Genomic DNA, 18558 nt, shown 5'->3' on the forward strand with positions numbered 1-18558 from the left:
CTACTGGCACCTAGTGGTTAGAGACCAGGGATGCTGCTAAACTTCCTACAGTGCACAGGACAGCACCTACAACAGATTAATCTGGCCCCCATGTCAGCAGTGCCCAGGTCAAGAAACCCTGGGCTGGGATATGCACTGAGCTGTTCCTTTCAGTGTCCTCCTTTCCTGAATCATGGGCTATCCCCAGATCATCACTGGTATCTCATATTTATTACACCAAGCCCTGAACCTGGTGCCTCGGCCTAGGGAGTGTGTGCAGAGCATAGCTTCTACAGGCTCCAGGGAAAAGAAAGCTGCCTCAGAAATGAAGTAATGATAGATGATATTCTGAAGAGAAGTCCAAGAAGTAGGTATTTCTGTCTTCAGGGTCAGATGTACCATTGAAACCAAGGTCCCTCCTTTCTCCTCCTATTTAGTCAAAGGAGAATCTCTAGATGAGTTGATTTTGGAAATAAAAGGGAAACCTCTTGGATAGCTCTGATGTCAGGTGGTACTGGCTTTTCATTTGGCAGTAGCTGGGCCATAAGGCAGAGGCCAACCAAGAGAGGGACCCCAGAGGTGACAGAGCTGACACCCTGTGGGGCCAAAGCACACCACAAAAGCATGGCTGAAGTTTCAGATTTCCATGTATGAGACAATCGAATTTCTCTTCCAAATCAGCTTGTATTTTTTCCTGTAATCTCCTAGCTGTGGGTAGGAGGCATATGCAGACAAAGGGCCTATTCTATGCTCAACCCAGGTTCTGGATGTCTTGAGTGATCGTGGGAGATCCCTGAGCCTGGAGAAATTCGGTTGCCCCTTCTTGTTTCTTGCTAAAGCCTCCTGTCTGAACGGTCCACTCAGTCCCTGTTAGCCACTGGGGCTACTCCCATAAGCCATGTTGGAGGCTCTAGACCATGGCCTATAGTCCAGGCTGATGACTTGATTTGCATCTTCATGGAGCTGTGGGTTGCTGCCCACTCTAGCCTCACAGACAACAGAGAAATATAAAAATAATTTAAAATTGAAACAAACAAAGGAACTGGCAGCCTCATATAATGCCAGGGGAGCAAGGGGAATTGTATCCAGAAAGTTGAGAGTGTCAGTGTGTTACTTTCTGGGAACTAAAATAAGGATGCATAGAGAATTTGGGACAAACTTCAGTGAATAGCAGCACTGTGTTCTGAGCAGCCCTTGAGGGGACCATCTGCATGTGATCTCTACTCCCCGTCAGTCCCTGGGGTCCAGTTTCCGTGACCTCATAGCACCCCCTAGCACCTCTGCCAGGTGCCAGGCCCTGGGCCTGCTACTTCACCAGGATTCACCTGTCACTTCAAGCCACAGCTGTGACATTCAAGTAGTCTGTTTCTAGCTATGCCTTTGCTGGCTGCTGGAGGGCACCCTCTCTCCTTCCCAGAATTCTCTATGAGAAATCTAAAATTCTTGGGGAAGCTGAAATCAGTACACTGCGTTGAGGTAGGGAAGGGGCGAGGTGCCTGGGATCACCGTCTTATCCATATTCTCCAAGATTCCAGCAAGTCTGGAAAGGAGGAAGCTGGTATTAGCACATCAGCATGTTCCCTTGCTTGGTTTCACACAGGCAGGAATTCAGAGAGCTCTCCCCTGCAACACACTGCCTTACCAAGCTTTCTCACAGTGTCTCGTCACTTCTCTGACGTGGGAAGATGGTCTCCTACCCATGTGGTCTTAGAAGAAACGCGATCAGAATACTGAAATGGGTCCTGCCTTCAAGGTGGCTTTGCCCTTCCCAGAGATGAGCCATGAGGTCTCATGTGCCCTCACCTCATTGTTTGGAACTGGGCTTTTTTACATATCTTAAAGATCAGATCTGGGCTACTTTGGATTTGCAAAGATTTTTTAAAGCCTCTGATCAAATAATATATAGTAATGGCTGTTGTGTCTAATCACCTGCTTCCAACTGGATCAAAATGTGTCCAGCTTTAGTGAGAGGACCTAATGCAACATCTCTTCTTTCTCCCAGGTGGTGAAGGTGGGTCTGGTTGAAGACTCTCCTTCCACTGCAGGTGAGCCTGGGGCCCTTGTGCTCCTGGGAAGTGAGGTGATGCCTTCTCGGCCTCCTCTCTAGTCCATCAGGCCAGAAGGTGAAGACTTTGGGTGTCCTAAGGTTAAGTCAGAGTTTGGGCACCCTCATTTCCCAGGTGAAGCGGTGGCAGGGGGCAGTGGGGAGGTGTCTAAGGCTCAGCAGCAGCTGAGACAGAAGGGCCCTCGACCCCTTGTCACCAACTGGTCAGGGGTGGCTTCCTCTGGCCAACTGTGTTTGTCCCCCTGACAGGCGATGGGGATGACTCACCTGTGGTCAGCCTTACAGTGCCCTCCACATCACCGCCTTCCAGCTCAGGCCTGAGCCGAGATACCACAGCCACCCCTCCTTCGTCCCCATCCATGAGCAGTGCCCTCGCCGTTGTGGGGTAAGGGGCTCTTGCCCATTCCTCTCCTGCCAAACCCCTCCATCAGGGCCCAGGAACCTGAATGACTTCCCCACCCCCCACCTGCGTGCAGCATTGCATAACAATGATGGCATACTGAGTGTAGAAGGCCCGATAGTGGCAAGAACTTTGGAGTTCGAATTCAGAGACTTCGGTCACTAGCCAGGCAAGTGGAACCACTCTGCACAATGCAGGATACTTTCTTCCCCATCTGTCTCCCCAGGGTAAAAGGGTTGAATGAGACAAAGGGCAGAGAGGCCCTTTGCAGCCTGTAAAGGGCTGTGCAGGGGTCTTGCTGGGGGACTGCCCAGCTTGGTGGAGTGTGGCCATGGGAGTCCCGCACACCTGGGTTTGAGTCATGGTTCTGTGTTAGGTCCGCTATATTAGCTTGTGTTCAAGAATGAATTACTCAGTGACACTTGTTAAAGCACAGTGAGGGAGGGGCGGCTGGGTGACTCAGTCGGTTAAGCGTCTGACTCTTGATTTCAGCTCAGGTCATGATCTCAGGGTCGTGGGATCGAGCCCCATGTCGGGATCCACACTCAGCACAGAGTCAGCTTGGGATTCTCTCTCTTCCTCTCTTGATGCACCTCCTCCCGCTTGCACATCCCCCCCGCCCCGAATAAATAAATAAAATCTTAAAAAAAAAAAAAAAAGGCACAGTAAGGGAGACCACATCAGGGCATGACCATCGAGGTAGGTGTAGGGAGCACTGCCATGTATTTTGCAGGTTGGGTGGCTCAATTCCAAACACAGCCTGAACAAGTGGGGATTTCTACCCTGGGAGCGGGTATGGATGGAAGATTACTAAGAGGAAACGTCAGGGGTAAGGGGGGTTCTAAGCAGTCCTAACAGGATTCTTGCTGAGACAAGTCAGGGTGTCAGACATCTCCTGGAGGGTGGCGGGGGATGAGGAGCCTGACCAGGTGATCAGATAGGGAGGGTGGGGTGATCAGATAGGGAGGGTGGGGGTTCTTGCTGACTGTCTTAGCAGGATTCTTGCTAAAAATGGCTTTTACAGGGAAGTACACAAATGGGCCTATGTAAAGGTTTAGGAGCCAAACTAAAGTTTCTAAAGTTTAGTCCAGCAAAGAACCTTTGTCACTTGGACAAGTTACGAAGCTTCATTTCCGACTCCGGGAGTAGAGTGAAATAGCCACATCAGGGTTTTGTGAGGCTTCAGTAAGAGCGTGTGTTGTTGGCGCCTGGCACAAGGAGGCTGCTGCCGCCTTTCATACACGCTGTCTGTCTGTCTGTCTGTCAGCACAGTGGCCATTTGCGGCCCTGCAGCTGTAGCAGCAAGTAAGAAAGGCTCGTCCCAGTCCCGGAGCTCAGGCTCCTGGGCCCTGGCAACGCCAGAGCAGCAGAAAATTCAAACTGTGTAGGTTGCAGTAAGCACTGTGAAAAATTAACAGACGGATGGTTCTAAAAGGGGAAAGAATTTCTTTAGGGTCTCAAGTATCCAGAGTTTAGACCGAGTGGTCAGGGTGCCCTCTCAGGAGGCAGCTCTCCTGCCAGGCCTGAGCAGGAGTTGCTGACAGGGAGGGTGGAGCAGGTGCTCCCAGAGGGGGCCCGAGGGAGCGGCCGTGAGGTGAGGAAAGTGCAGGTGTGGGTCAGGAACACAAATGGGCCTCTGCTCCTTCTTCCTCCCTATTTCCCTTTTCTCTGCCTTGCCTCATTCTGTTTCTTCTGGGGAAGGTCCTCAGCAGCAGAGAGGGTAGGCACTGGCCGGTGGTTTTTCCGGGAACACCAGTGACAGGGTCATCATGGTCCCTGAAGAACATGAATGTTCTTAGATGGCAAGAAGCCTCCGCTGCACCTCGGATCCCAACCCTTATCCTCCCTCACCCTCTCCTCCCCTCCTCCCCTTTTCATTTCCCTTCGTAGTCTCTACTGATTTACAGAAGGGACAGTTCAGGAAAGGAGGAAATCCCATACGGCCGGTAATGCTGCATGGTTCCAGACTTCCCAGAGGGCTTGGGGACCAGCCCTTACCTTGACCTCCTTTCCCATCCCATTTAAGCTGTTTTTTCATGGAACCACTGGAACCAGGCAGAAAGAGAAATGTCAGATGACTTTTGTAGCCCATCTGCCTATTGTGTCTGACGCCTCCTTTCAAGAAAACATCAGCCCTTTTCCCCCTTGGAGCTAAAATTATCCCTGAGCTAGAAGTGCCATAAATAAGAGAAAGCCGCAGGTCAGCAGCCATCAGCTCTCCCTCCTGGGGCTGCTGTGGAGCCGGCCGAGGTGCTTGCGCCTCTGCCCTACTTAATCTCTCCAGCCCTTCGCTCGGTTTGCCTGGGCTCTGCTTGCTGGGTGTGTGCATGCGCATGTGTGCATATGAGTGTGCATATGTTATGTGTGCACACTTTCTTCATAAAGCCTCCTTCCTCTCTGCTTCCCTCATCCCCCTGTGACTTTGTATTTGGTTCCCTCACAGTACCTCAGCTCTTTACCCTCTCTTGGCTTTGTCTTCCAATCAGCCTGTCTCTCCCTTCCCACACAAACCAATTCTGTGAGCCTGGAGGGAACTCAGAACCACTTAGCCTGCCACCTCCCCTCACCCGTCCCAGAGTCTGGCGGTCCCTTCCAGGCCCCCCAGTCTGGCCATGTAGTTGGGAACTGAGGGCAGAACCTACTCTCCATTACTGTTCCCCTTCCTCAGGAGCCCCAACAGCCCATATGGGGACGTGATTGGCCTCCAGGTGGACTACTGGCTGGGCCACCCTGGTGAGCGGAGGAGGGAAGGTGACAAGAGGGATGCCAGCTCCAAGAACACCCTCAAGAGCGTCTTCCGCTCAGTGCAGGTTTCCCGCCTGCCCCATGGTGGGGAGGCCCAGCTCTCCGGCACCATGGCAATGACTGTGGTCACCAAAGAGAAGAACAAGAAAGGTAGGTGACATCTGAGGCCAGGGACGATCGGGGCCACTAGGGTTCACTGTCTCCTCTCAGGGTCTGGGACAGAATCTGCTCTGGGAGACCTTTGGATGAGGGCAAAGCAGCACATATATCATGTGGTCCAGCCCGGGGTTCTGCAAGGGTCCTAGCTCACCTTGTGAGACGAGGCCAGTCCTTCTGTAACCAAGGAAACAGATGTCCCCAGTGAGTCATCAGGCCCTGCCTGCTGAACATCAGCACCTTGGGGGCTGGGGCTGCGAGTGCTGCCATAATGAAGCCACTGCCCTCCGGGGTAGACCATGTGACAGAGGAGGACATCGCTGTGTCCCCGCGAAGCAGAGCATTTGCACCCAGTCCTGGAAGTCACTCAAGCCCACACGAGCAAAAGGGCAGAGCTGTTTAAGAATTAAGAGGAGTAGGGGCGCCTGGATGGTTCAGTGGGTTAAGCGTCTGCCTTTAGCTCAGGTCATGATCTCGGGTCTTGGGATGGAGCCCCGCATCGCGCTCCCTGCTCAGCAGGGAGTCTGCTTCTCCCTCTCTCCGCTCATGCTCTCTCTGTCGCAAATAAATAAATAAAATCTTTAAAAAAAAAAAAAAAAAGAAGAAGAGGAGTACAGCCCATTTTGGATAAGAGAGATGGCTTAAGGCACTAGAGGTAGAGTTGGGGGTGGCCCCGGGTCCTGTGCTCCAAGAGAGTAGGGCAGGAATCCCCCCAGCCAGGCCAGACCCAGGGCAGAGCTTGCTGCTGTCTGTTCTGCCGATCTGGCTGTGCACCTGCCATCGCAAGGCTTGTGCCAGGTGACTCAAGGGCCCTCACAGCCCCACCCATCAACCAGCTGTCAGGTAGGGGCTTTCTTTAGCTGCTGGACCCTCCCCCCTCAGAGCACTCCCAGAGCAGCTGGGCCTCTTTCTGTTCATGCCTCTGCTTCATAGAGTTCCTCTTGGGGGCAAGCAGGGGGCTGTGGCAGGCCTGAACCGCAGAGACCTGCCCGGGGCCAGCCTGCCAGCTCCGCAGTGTTCTCCTTGCTGCCCCAACATCCCTGGGCCAGAGACGTTGCAAACACTCCTGTGAGTGAGGCCCTCCTGGCCACAGCCAACTCGGCCCTATGTGGGTGCAAGTGTGCAGGAAGGAGAGCCCAAGGGCACAGGCACCTTGCCCCACAGGCTACCTAGAACGTTCAAGCTGGAAGGGACCTCAGAGACTAACCGGCTGGCTCCAGGTCCTCATTACACAGTTAAAGATATCGAGGTTTAGGGAGAGGCCTGTGAGGGGAAGGGGCAGAAGGAAGATCCTGGTATGCGCTTCCTGCATCCCCAGAGCTAGGGAGCAGGGGAGATGGCTGTCTGCAAATCACCTCCCCTTCCCACAGGAAGAGGGGCCAGTGGGGATGAGAGAGAGGAGAGGGGTAGCTGCTTTTCCAAGGGCTGTGACAGAGGTGGTTCTGCTTGCTTTCCAGTTCCCACCATCTTCCTGAGCAAGAAACCTCGAGAAAAGGAGGTAGATTCCAAGAGCCAGGTCATCGAGGGCATCAGCCGCCTCATCTGCTCTGCCAAGCAGCAGCAGACCATGCTGAGAGGTATGGGGAGACACGGGAGGAGGGGTGCCGGGCAGGGCGGGAAGAAAAGGGGCAGGGGACTCTGGGGGGAGGGAGGCGATGGTCCTCCCCAAGGGACCCTGGGGAGGTGGCCTTAGCAGCCCTGGTCAACCCCTCCTTCCCCTGTCACCCCAGTGTCCATCGACGGAGTCGAGTGGAGTGACATCAAGTTCTTCCAGCTGGCGGCCCAGTGGCCCACCCATGTCAAGCACTTTCCAGTGGGACTATTCAGTGGCAGCAAGGCCACCTGAGGGCACTATCTCCTGGCCACTCTCCCTCCTGGCACTGCCACCAGCCTCACCGCCTGCGGGCAGGGGGAGGCCAGCAGGCCTGGGCCCAGCATCCCCTTTCCTGGCCTGGGGGCCTGCATCTCTCTTGCCCAGTCCTGAAGGACACTGCCAGTGGGGACACTGCTCCCCTCCCTCCTGCTCAGTCCTCTCCCTCCTGCTCCAGGCCCAAGGCATGTCGATTTTGCCTTCTGGTGCCCATCCCTGGAATTGAGTCCTCTGGGCCTACCTTCACCGACTTCCAATCTCCCCACGTGGCACCAGTTCCTTCCTAGAAATAGGAAACCTGGAATCCTGGCCCACAGCAGGGAGTCCAGCCCTCCCCATCTCTGCCAGCTGCCCAACCTGCCCCCCTCAAGTGGGGCCCAGGGCCACTTCCCATGCTGTAGGTTCTCCCAGTGGGGGGTAGGAGGGGTACCCTGAGCCCAAGGGCCCCCCTCCCCTCCACAGTCACAGGGGCAGCCCCACCCCTCCCTCACCGCCAGGACAGCATTTCTATGGTGATGCCATGTTTTTCTGGGGTGGAGGGGCCTTCCCGGTCTCCCCCATGCACGACCTCCTCACTTACCCCCAGGTTCCCCCCAGATGTCACGAGCACCCTTGGGTGTTTCTTTGGTTCTCTGCACAGCCAGTCTCTTGGTGGTTCCATGTGACTTGCTTGGGCACCAGCCCCTGTCTTGTGGCTTCCCCCTTGTTGATGACTCTCCCCCCTCTGCCTCCCACCCCCTCCACCCCAGTGCTGCCTCTTCCTGAACTCCGGACTAGGACAGATGGGAGGCAGACCCCACCGGCATATTGTCTGTGACCCTACATCTCCCTGCACCTACTGTGTCCATTTGTGTCCCACTCCCTAGTATGTTCTTCCCCTCCTCACGCCTAGGCAGAGAGCCCACCTTCCCAGCCGGGTGTTTGTCCAGCAGGCTCCAATCCCTCCCTCTCGCCGTGGGGGTCTGAGCCAACTCCTCAGCCTCGACCGTCAGCCTTCTCAGGAGAAGCTGAGCACGCAGGGCCACCATCCCAGCCGCAGCCCTCTATCCCCCCCAGCACCTTCAGAGCTTTACCGTTGCCCTCTCACCCCTTCTAGAAGTTTTTGCACAGAACTTCATTTTGAAAAGTGTTTTTCTCATTCTCCATACCTCCCCAAACTCCTCCAGCCCTTACCCCCCACTCAGCCCTGCTGTCCAGAGCATCTCCTGGGCTGAGCTGCTCTCTTGGGGCCGGAGAGGGGTGGGGCTTGAGGGACTGAGTGGATGTTGGGTTTTTCATTCAATAAACTGGTGATTTCTTACCAACTAGCAAGGCTTGGGCTTCTATGCCTCTCACTGTGACGCAGGATCTGTACGACCCTCTCCCCTCCACACCACAGCCGACTCCTCTCAAAATCAACTCCTCTCAAATGGCTGGAAAGAAGCATATTCTCATTTCCTTAATTAGAGAAATAGGCATGAATGTGTCTTTCCCAGTATGAGGCAAGCAGAGGCCAGAAACAGAAGTAATACTCTTCTCACACCAAAATCCCTTTTTTCTCTAGGACTCACCATCCCCAAATCCCACCTCCCAAGACAGTGACATATCGAGGGCAGTTTCTGCTCTTCTGATTAAAGATTAGAACTTGGCTTCTTTCCCTCTACTAGGCTGATGTCCTGCCATGGTTTCTGGAAGCTGGTGGAGTCTAAGGCCCAGGTGGAGGGGGTGGAGCTGGGGTCCATCACTGAGTTGGCTTTCCTGCCTGCCCTTAACTTAGATGGAAAACAGTCATAGGCCCTACTCCCTGGATGCCTGGTTCTTCACACACTCCCGGGATAGAGGCCTGCACACCAGCCTTCCTCCGGTGAAGAAGTGCCCAGTAGTTGGGGCTTGCGTAGGGGAGGGGACCGGGGGGCTTGGCACCCTTGCCCTGCAGGACACAGCCACAGAGGAGTGGATGACCAAGCAGGACAGGCTGTTACTGCCTCCCCAAGCCCTGTGGCCCAGTGACCTAAGGGAGGGAGGCTCTGGGACCCAGCAGTGTGGCCCTACACCAAACTCTCTGAGCCTGGAACATGGAAATAATGCCTGTCTCCCAAGGGGAAAAGTCCAGTGAGGTCTGTGAGAGTGTCCCAGAAATGCAATCTGTGCGTTACTTACCGAACAAGGTGTACAGTCTGGTTGGGGAGAGGAAACGCCAGAAGTCAAACTGTGTTTAAGATGAGCTAGAGAGGATGTGAGTGTTACCTCGGGGCAGAGTGGAAGCTCCATGAGAGGCCTGGGGGCAGGAGGCAGAGGGAGAGGGCTCAGGCAGTGCAGGGGCTGGGGAGACCCGGGAGTGGTGGAAGTCCCCAGCTGGAGGGGTGTTGGGGACAAGTAGACTCGGGTCCAGCTCAGAAATGAGAAGACGGAGCAGATGAGGGGAAGATGAGGGGCAGGAAGAGGCACAAGCTCCCAGCCTGCTCTATCTGACTCCACATCCAGGGCCTCCCCTCTTCCCAGCTCTGGGGCTTCGCTCTTGCAGTTGCCCCCTCTCTCCTGCCATCATCTCTACCAGGTCTTTCCCGTCTGCATGCCAACAGGCAGTAATAGCTCTCATGTCAAAAACAAATCCCCTGCTTCTAGATCCCCTCTGACTGCCACGTCTCTGCTCCCTGGAAAGTGAAATGCTTCTAGAGTTGTTCATGTTTCCTGCCTCCACTTCCGCTCCTTCAGGCTTTTTCCTCAACAGCCCCATCAGAAGTTCCCTTACCAAGGTCACCAGTGACCTGAGGTGCCACATCCAAGGGTCAGTTTTCTTGTTTGACCTCCACTTGACCTGTGCACAGCACTCTGCTCTCCTTCCACTCCTCTGACTGCCCTTTCTTGGCCTCCCTTACTGTACCTTCAGCTTCCCAGCCTTGGAACACTGGAAAACACAGGGCTCCAGCCTCTGGCCTTCTCTCTCCCCACACTCAGCCCTGTAGTGTGAAATGCTCCCCTGCGCACAGACTTCTCCCTCCATTCTTCAGGTGCTGAGGCCAAACCTTTGGCACCACCCACTCCTCTGTCCCTCATACCCCCCATCCAGTCCGCCGGCTTTCCCAAGACAGATGGAGAACCCAGCAGCGCCCCACCCCTTTCACTGCTGCTGTTACCTCTTGTCTGGATGTTCTAATAGCCTCTTAATTATGCTTCCACCTCTCTGCCTGGAGTCTGTTCTCCACACAATAGCCAGAGAGAGCTTTTTAAAATGTTAATCAGATCGTGGTCAATTACCAATTTAAACTGTCCAATGGCTTCCCATCCCACTAGGAATATAATCGGTTCAAAACCCTCATCATAACTCACAAGGCCTAGGTGATCTGACCTCCTGAGGGCAGTTTGATCTCTCCTCTCACTCTGCCCCTCGCCCACTGGCCTCTGCATTCCTCAGACACACCAGGCACGCTCTGCCTCAGGGTCTTTGCACAAGCTGTCCCCCTGCCCATCCTGGCCCTGCCTCGAGGTCCTTGTGGCTTGCTCCCCCATTGAAGTCTTGGCTTAAAGGTCACCTAAGAGAAGCTTTCCCTGTTCTACCTGTCTCAAATAGCACCTCCCTTTTCTCTCCCCCTTCTTTAGTTTTCCTTATTAGCACTTCTCACTCCTTGGCACTCATATCCATTTGTTTCTCTCTCCCCACTGGAATGTAAGCTCCAAGAAAATGGGAATTTTTTTTTATCTGCTCTATCCTTGGTACCCAGGATCCTTCTTGGCTCGTCCTAGGTACACAGTGAGTATCTGTCGACAGAATGAAGGAAGAGGCCTTGTACTGCTGCAGTGGAGTCCCCAGTCCAGGTGCACTACTCAGGCACTTTAATGCCTCAGCCCAAAAGATACCTGAGTGTTCCTATAGGCCCTGGAGTAAGAAGACAGACTCCAAAGAAGAGGGAAAGGGTTTGATAGGAATGGTTTCCAGAATTCCAAACATGAGGCAACTCAGATTTACATGTTGAGACAGCTTGCCCTGTCACTGAGGGTCAAGGCTGCGCCAGAGCAGAACTGCCCATGGGGCTGCCTTAAACATTCTCTAAAGGCCAAGAGTAGCATTTTGGTGCAGAAGGTGGAAGAACTTCTGTCTAACTTGTATACCAACTCCAGATTGTTTTATTGTTAATTTAAACAAACATGTATTTTAGAATAGTTTTAGATTTGCAGAAAAGTTGCAAAGATGGGGGCGCCTGGGTGGCTCAGTCGTTAGGCATCTGCCTTTGGCTCAGGTCATGATCCCAGGGTCCTGGGATCGAGCCCCGCATCGGGCTCCCTGCTCTGCGGGAAGCCTGCTTCTCCCTCTCCCACTCCCCCTGCTTGTGTTCCCTCTCTAGCTGTGTCTCTCTCTGTCAAATAAATAAATAAAATCTTTAAAAAAAAAAAAAGTTGCAAAGATGGAACAAAGAGTTGCTGTATACCACCCCCCCATTTTCTTCTATTGTTAACATGTTACATTAGTATGGCACATTTATAATAACTAATGAACAACATTGATACATTATTATCAACTAAAGTCCATATTTAACTCCGATTCCTTAGTTTTTCCCTAAAGTCTTTTTTGTTTGTTTAAGATTTTTATTTATTTGAGAGAAAAAGTGAGAGAAGAGAGCACAAGCAGGGGAAGCTGCAGAGGAAGAGGGAGAAGCAGACTCCCCGCTGAGCAGGGAGCCCTATGTGGGACTCGATCCCAGGACGCTGGGATCATGACCTGAGCTGAAGGCAGACGCTTAACCGACTGAGCCATCCAGGTGCCCCTCCCTAAAGTCTTTTATGCATTCCAGAATCCCATCCAGGATACCACACTACATTTAATACTTTGGGCTATGACATTTTCTCAGACTTACCCTATTTTTGATAACCTTGACAGTTTTGAGGTGTACTGGTCAGGTATTTTGTAGAATGCCCCTTGGCTAGAATTTGCCAGCACATCCTAGCAAGGGTACCTGCCTTCAGCATGATTTGTGAACCTTGATCACCTGGCTGAGGTAGTGTTGACTAATAAATTCACACCCCCTTCCCTACTGTGCTCTTAGGCAGGAAGCCACTAAGCACAGCCTAGATAAAAGATTTTCCTCTATATGCATTATTTAGATTCTAGACAGCAGACTTCAGATCCATGTTTTAAACTCCTTCCCTCATCACCCACTGCTGTGTCCAGGGACTGTGGCATGGATGACTCTCTCAACACCATCTACGAGCATTTTCTTTTAGCCAGGCTGCTGCTATAGCTTCATGTGGTTTATACCACAGACTCCTTCAAGCAGCCCCAGGAAATCAATTCAGCTGATACTTCTTTTTTACCAAGGAGGAAGCCCAAGGTCAGAGAGCTCCCCCGTTCCCAACCCCATCCCTGTCCTAAATCTAAACTCTCATTTTTAAAAAATATTTTATTTATTTATTTGTCAGAGAGAGAGAGAGCACAAGCAGGGGGAGCGGCAGGCAGAGAGAGAAGCAGGCTCCCCGCTGAGCAAGGAGCCTGATGTAGGACTCAATCCCAGGACCCCGGGATCAAGACCTGAGCCAAAGGCAGACGCTTAACCGACTGAGCCACCCAGGCGCCTGTAAACTCTCATTTCTAAACATTTACATGACTTGAATACTCACAGACCTCTCAAACCCAGCATGGCTCAAACAGAACTCTTGATTTCCCTCGATCCTCCCCAGTTTTGATAATGGCACAGCGTCCATCCTATTACTCAAGGCAGAAGCCACCGAGTTGTCCTGTGTCACAACAGTGACTCCTGTCCATTCCACCTCTCAGACACTGTTCCCAAACATAAGCCAGAGTGCCTCACTCCCTTGCTAGAGCCCTTCAGCGGCTACCTCCAGCCGCCCACCCCATGGCCCATCAGGCCTGCACGTCTGGCCCCACTACCCCTCACTTCACTTCTAGCTGCTTTCTTCCCCCGCGCCCTTCACCTTGAGCCACAACTGATCCTGCAGTAATCACACTCTTCTTCCCTGTACCAGGCCCAGACTTGTGGTTCTTCCCAACTTAAATGCTCTCCCCGCCCCCACAGAGCTACTTCCTTTGCCTTTAGGATGCAGCCTACCTCACCTTCTCAGAGAGGCTTTCCCAACAGCCCTGCCCCAAAGCGCAGTTGTTAGTCTCTACCTGAGCCCTTTCTGTAGTCATGGCATTCAATGTCACCTGCAATAAATGTCTTTGTACCACATTAGAATGAGAGCTCCAGGTGGGCAGGGACTCAGGCTGCATCTCCAGCACCCATCGCTCTGGCTGATGGCAAATACTAAAAGGCTAGCTAAAAGGATGAGTGAGGGGTTAAGTCACTTGTCCAAGGCACACAGATTGGTTGAGAGGGAACCAGATTTCTAACCCAGGTCATCTGACTCCAGACCATCTCTCAAGGCCCCACTCAGATCCCAAATTCCCAGTCATCCACACATCCTACATGTATTAAGGTCCTAACATGGTACATGTGAAAACAGGGTTGGGTTCTTACCGATACGGGAACTCTGAGGCGAGCAGGGGAGGTGGACAAATAGATGGTCGCCACAGAGCATGACACGTTGCACAGGAGCATGCCAGAGGGACATCTAATCCAGCCTGGGGAAGGGGTATCCAAGAAGATGTCACAAAGGAGACGACACCTGAGCAGCATCTGAAAGATGTTCTGGACACAGGAAATAGCAAAAACAGGAGATAAGAGAGAGTTTGGCTTGTTTCGAAACCCTCAGGTGGTTTAACATGACTGCAAAGCATTGGGCATGGTGAGTGATAGGGCAGAAGAGAAAGGAGGCAGCCAGGGCACTGAGGAGCCCTACAGCCGTGGTTATCCTCACTCTGTGCCTGGGTGAGGGCTGTGCACTTTACCCTGAGATCAGTGGAGAGCCAGGATAGGGTTTTAGGCAGAAAAGTCAGATGAAGGAATTCATCAAGATCACTTTGTGACAACAGATTGGAGGAAATAAGGCTGAAGACCAGAAGAGCTTGAAGGGTGTTGCAGCAATTTAGAAAAGAAGTGACAGAGACATAGACTATGGTAAAGTGAGGAGAGGTGCAAGAAAATGGAAACTTTAGTTCAATTTAAGAGGTAAGCAATAGGTTTAGGTGGCTGGTGAGGAAATAGGGTCAAAAGAGAAAGAGCCAAAGATAGGGACAGGCTGTCTGCTCTAGGTGAACGGGCAGATGGTGGGACATCCCTGGAGGAGATTTGGGCAGGAGATGGTGAGTTTAGGGCAACAGTGGTATGTGCTGCTCAGAGGTTAGTGTCCAATTGGAGTTGAAAAATAGGTCTGGATGGAGCTCAGGGAAGTGATCTGGGTTGGATGGAGATTGGGGTTTCCTTAACATGCAGGAGAACTGACGGGAGGGAGAAGGTGAGAACAACGCTGGCTGGGCTGAGCTCTCTTCATCCTGACCATATAGAGCATCTGTTGCCAGCACCAAACAGCTTAGCACTTGTATTCAGACATGCCTTTCCATTTGCTGCCTCTTTTATTGCTCGCTTTCATCCTGAATGTGTTTTCCTTCCAACAACACCTTAAGAGACCGCCCAATATTTCACATACTTTCTCCCCACTCTCCATTCACTAGCACAGGGTCGATCAAACAGTTAAGCTTGGTGGTGATAATAATCCTAAGTAACTACTAGTAACAGTTACTGTTACGTACAAGGCCTAATGTTAAGATCTTAACTCTGCTGTTTTATTCTGTTTCCTCAAGGACCCAAAGAGGTAAGTATTAGGAACTTTATTTTACAAATGAGGAAACAGATGAAGTTACAGAGCATGCCTAAAGTCCCACAACTGGCAGAGGGAGAAACACGGCATTGAACCTAGCTGAGTATGACCCCAAAGTCTGTATGCCCTCTCACTGAGCAGGGTGAGGACACTTCTAGTCTGGCTGGGAGGTCACAAGGAAGAGAGGGTACAGATTTGCCAAGTGGCTACCAGGATAGGAACCAGGAGCCTCTCAGGGGAGCTCTAAACAGCCTTGATTCTTGACTCAGTGGCAGAAAGAACTGACAACCAGGGGTGTTCACGGTGGAACAGGTCCCTCAGGAAGCAATGAGCTGCTCGTCACGTGGAGGAGACATGATCTTTAAGGAGCCTCCAATCTTGAGCACTTAAGGGAGAACCTGCTGACATTTCAAGGTGGATGATATGCTTGGCAAAAGTGCCCGCCAAACACTTCGAAGAAAAGTAGTGACGCAGCCAAAGGAAAAAGAATAATTTAAGAAAGCAGATTTCAGGGGCGCTTGGGTGCCTCAGTCGGTTAAGCATCTGCCTTCGGCTCAGGTCATGATCTCAGGGTCCTGAGATGGAGTCCCGCATCGGGCTCCCTGCTCAGTGGGGAGCCTGCTTCTCCCTCTGCCTTCTGCTCCCCCTGTTTGCACTCTCTGTCTGACAAATAAATAAAATATTTAAAAAAGAAAGAAAGAAAGAAAGAAAGCAGATTTCAATGGGATGGGTGCTTCTGAGGCTCCAAGGGGAAGGGGTGGGAGCAGTGGGAGTGATTTTCAGGGAGAAAACATTAAAAGTAGCAAGAACAACTTCCCCAGGCATGGGACAGGTGGGGGCAAGCTGATAAGCTCTGCGGAAAATGGCATAAGGAGCTGAATCACCACTGGGCATAGACTCCTCCCTTTTTTCTCCATTAACAGAGCACCCATCAGCAGCCTGGCATGAGACCAGAAGCTGCGGGGGAAATGCAGAACAGAGCGGGATGAAGTAACAGTCTCTTCCCCTGGGAGATGCACAGTAGAATCCTCAGGGACAAGATAAAAAGCCAAGTGGCTGAAAAGGTTGGACACATGCAAGATTAAGCACTGAAAGCAAGATAAGAGCCTGAGAACCCGGCAGGGCAGACCCCACCCCCCCCCCCCCCCCCCCCCAGCACACAGGGAGGAGCAGGGCCAGATGCCTAAAGAGAATCACAAAGCACCGAATCCTGCAGAGAGCAGAAGAGCCAGAGCAAGAATCCAGCAGAAGTCATAAAGGGAGACTGAAAAATGTTCTTTCCATTTACCTGGAAAAAGAGGATAAAAGGAATGTGCTCCTTTATTAGACGGAGAGAAAGCACAAGGGAAAAAAGCACGGGTTGTGGATGTGTGTTTGTGCTTGGGTATGTGTGGTATGCTCCTACATGGGCCTATAAACACAGGCACACTCCACGTGCGTGTGGCAGACAGGTGTCCATTCAGTGCCTCCGGGTGGCCTGCAGGAGGCTGTGTTGAGGGTGTGTACAGCTGTGCTTCCATGTGGGTGTGAACAAGGCAATCTGACCTCAGTTCTCTCGACCTCTACTCTACGTGGTCAGTCTCCCTTACACACCTGGACTGTAGATTAGAGAAGGACATGGTGGTCACTGGGAGCCTGAGCTCCCCCACAACAGCAGGCTCTCTCTGCACGTGCAGCTGCCTTCCCCTCTCTGGGCTTCAGTTTCCTTACCTGTAGAACAAAAACATTTAAGCAGTGGCTTTCAACCCAAGATGCAAAGCAGGGGGCACCACTGAAGTTTTAAAATAATAAGAGATACCCAGGACCCACCCTTGCATCACCGAGAATCCCAATCTCTAGAAGAGCCTTCTGATGAAGTCCCTTTCACAAGAGATTCCAAAACTGAGTCTCAATAAGAATGACAAAGGGGCCCTGAGCTCCAGATTCCATTTCCTCTCTAAGAACTTGCTGTCGAGTTGGGAATGCTGTCATGATCTGATGGAGTTTCCCTGGATAGAAGGTTGGATTATCACACCACAGCCAGCACTCCTCTGGGAGAAAAGGCCAATGTGAGGGCTAAAGGAAGACAGACCCCAAACACAAAAGACTCTAACCTGCAGGGCCCTGGAGGAAGACTGACAAGGACAAATCCGAGTTCTGCACTAAGGGACACAACCTAACGGATGAACACAGGAAACTGGTAACAGTAGGAGATCCAGGGGAGAAGAACTGAAGGGCTAAGGACAGCCATCAGAGAGAAAGAAGTATAGGTCATTGTGACTTGTAGGTGCCTTTTGAATTTTGCATTGTAGAACTATATTAGCTACCTTTAAAAATCACTGGGGAAAAAATAATCGGCAGAAGCACAGGATCTGGAAGAACCTGGCTGGATATAACTGGGATGCACACAATCTAGGGTTTTAGCTGACAAGCTTACCCTGAGCAGACACAGTGTGGTGGCTGTCAAAATTAGCCTGACCTGCAACTTCATGGTGGACAGGTGGCACTCTCATTAAGTGGGGACTATCCCTCTGTGATCTGTGAAGTTCACTCCCTGTCTGGACTTCTGAGCCCTGGACTGAGCACCACATTCTGAGCAGTATCTGGATTGAACCTAAAATACACCCCGAAAAAAGAAATTGAAGTGGAGAAGGGTCAGGAAACTGGAGCAGGGCAAAGGGATAGGGTTTGTCAGTCCAGGCAAGGAGAAGACTGGGTGGAGAACCATGGAGGTCTTCACATATCTCCACTGGCAAAAGAGAAGAGACTTCTTCCTGATGACAGAACTTCAGTTTGGTGTCCGTGAGCACCTGCAGAAAGGTACTTCTGAGCTAGGGAAAAACTTTCTAACCTTTAGATCAGTCTCACAGCCGAATGTAGTGAGCTCCTTGTCATAGGACATACTTGACCTAGGGATGTAGGACCTCCCTCCGTCAGAGATGATACCAGGGAGATTCTTGCATCCACCAGGACACTGAACCTGGTGGACTCTGGGTCTGAACCCACCCTGATTCATGAGGAACACCCCAGATCCTCGAGGACCAGTGCCAGGCTTCGTTATGCAGGTTTTGTACCTCGGGGTTATCCTGCTGTCACCCACTAGTGACATTAACCTAGGGGCAGTGGGGGCACCAATCCAGAGCTGCAGAGCATCAGACCAAAACCTAGGCCTGGAAGGGATCTGGCAAGGCCAACAGGTGTACCCTTCCACACTTTAAAAACAAAACAAAACATTTACTAAGTGCTTCTGTGTGGCTGGCCAGGGGCTACTGTGGGAGTGAACATGACAGGCAGGTCTTGGCCTGCATTCTAGGGAGGAGATAGAAAACCAACTTAAATCATTCGTAGTTTCCACCAACAAGAAAACTATTAGAAGGCATAAGTGCTACAGAGAGAAATAGGTGTAGGAGGGGGCTCTATGGGAAGTCAGGGATCAAAGAAGGCTCTCTGAGGAGGTGACATTTATTCTGAGCCCTGAATCACTTTGCCTTGGGCAACTGGTCAACAAACAGCACTTGTGGTGTTCACCCACAGGGGCACGAGTCTCTGTTTCAGCAGATGCCCAGCTGCCCTTTGTCAACTTTTTCTCCCTTAGGGCCAAGAAGCCCTTCCCCCAGGAAGCAGCCCTAAGATACTGCGAATCCCACAGGGACACAAACAGTTCTGATTTGG

At 52.0% G+C, this 18558-nt stretch overlaps 1 protein-coding gene across 1 annotated transcript in view; it reads left to right on the forward strand.

Annotated features, from left to right (window-relative positions):
• Positions 1 to 8526, forward strand: part of PACS1 (phosphofurin acidic cluster sorting protein 1) — a 141823-nt gene extending 133297 nt beyond the window's left edge. The window contains exons 20-24 of the mRNA XM_032414445.1: positions 1982 to 2024; positions 2294 to 2429; positions 5113 to 5339; positions 6803 to 6922; positions 7076 to 8526. Coding sequence (XP_032270336.1) covers positions 1982 to 2024; positions 2294 to 2429; positions 5113 to 5339; positions 6803 to 6922; positions 7076 to 7191 — 642 coding nt within the window. The 3' untranslated portion in view covers positions 7192 to 8526. The remainder of the gene's footprint in view (positions 1 to 1981; positions 2025 to 2293; positions 2430 to 5112; positions 5340 to 6802; positions 6923 to 7075) is intronic.
• Positions 8527 to 18558: the final 10032 nt, after the last annotated feature.

The sequence above is a fragment of the Phoca vitulina genome, unplaced genomic scaffold (genome assembly GCF_004348235.1).
Source record: "Phoca vitulina isolate PV1807 unplaced genomic scaffold, GSC_HSeal_1.0 scaffold16, whole genome shotgun sequence".
Taxonomy (NCBI): domain Eukaryota; kingdom Metazoa; phylum Chordata; class Mammalia; order Carnivora; family Phocidae; genus Phoca; species Phoca vitulina.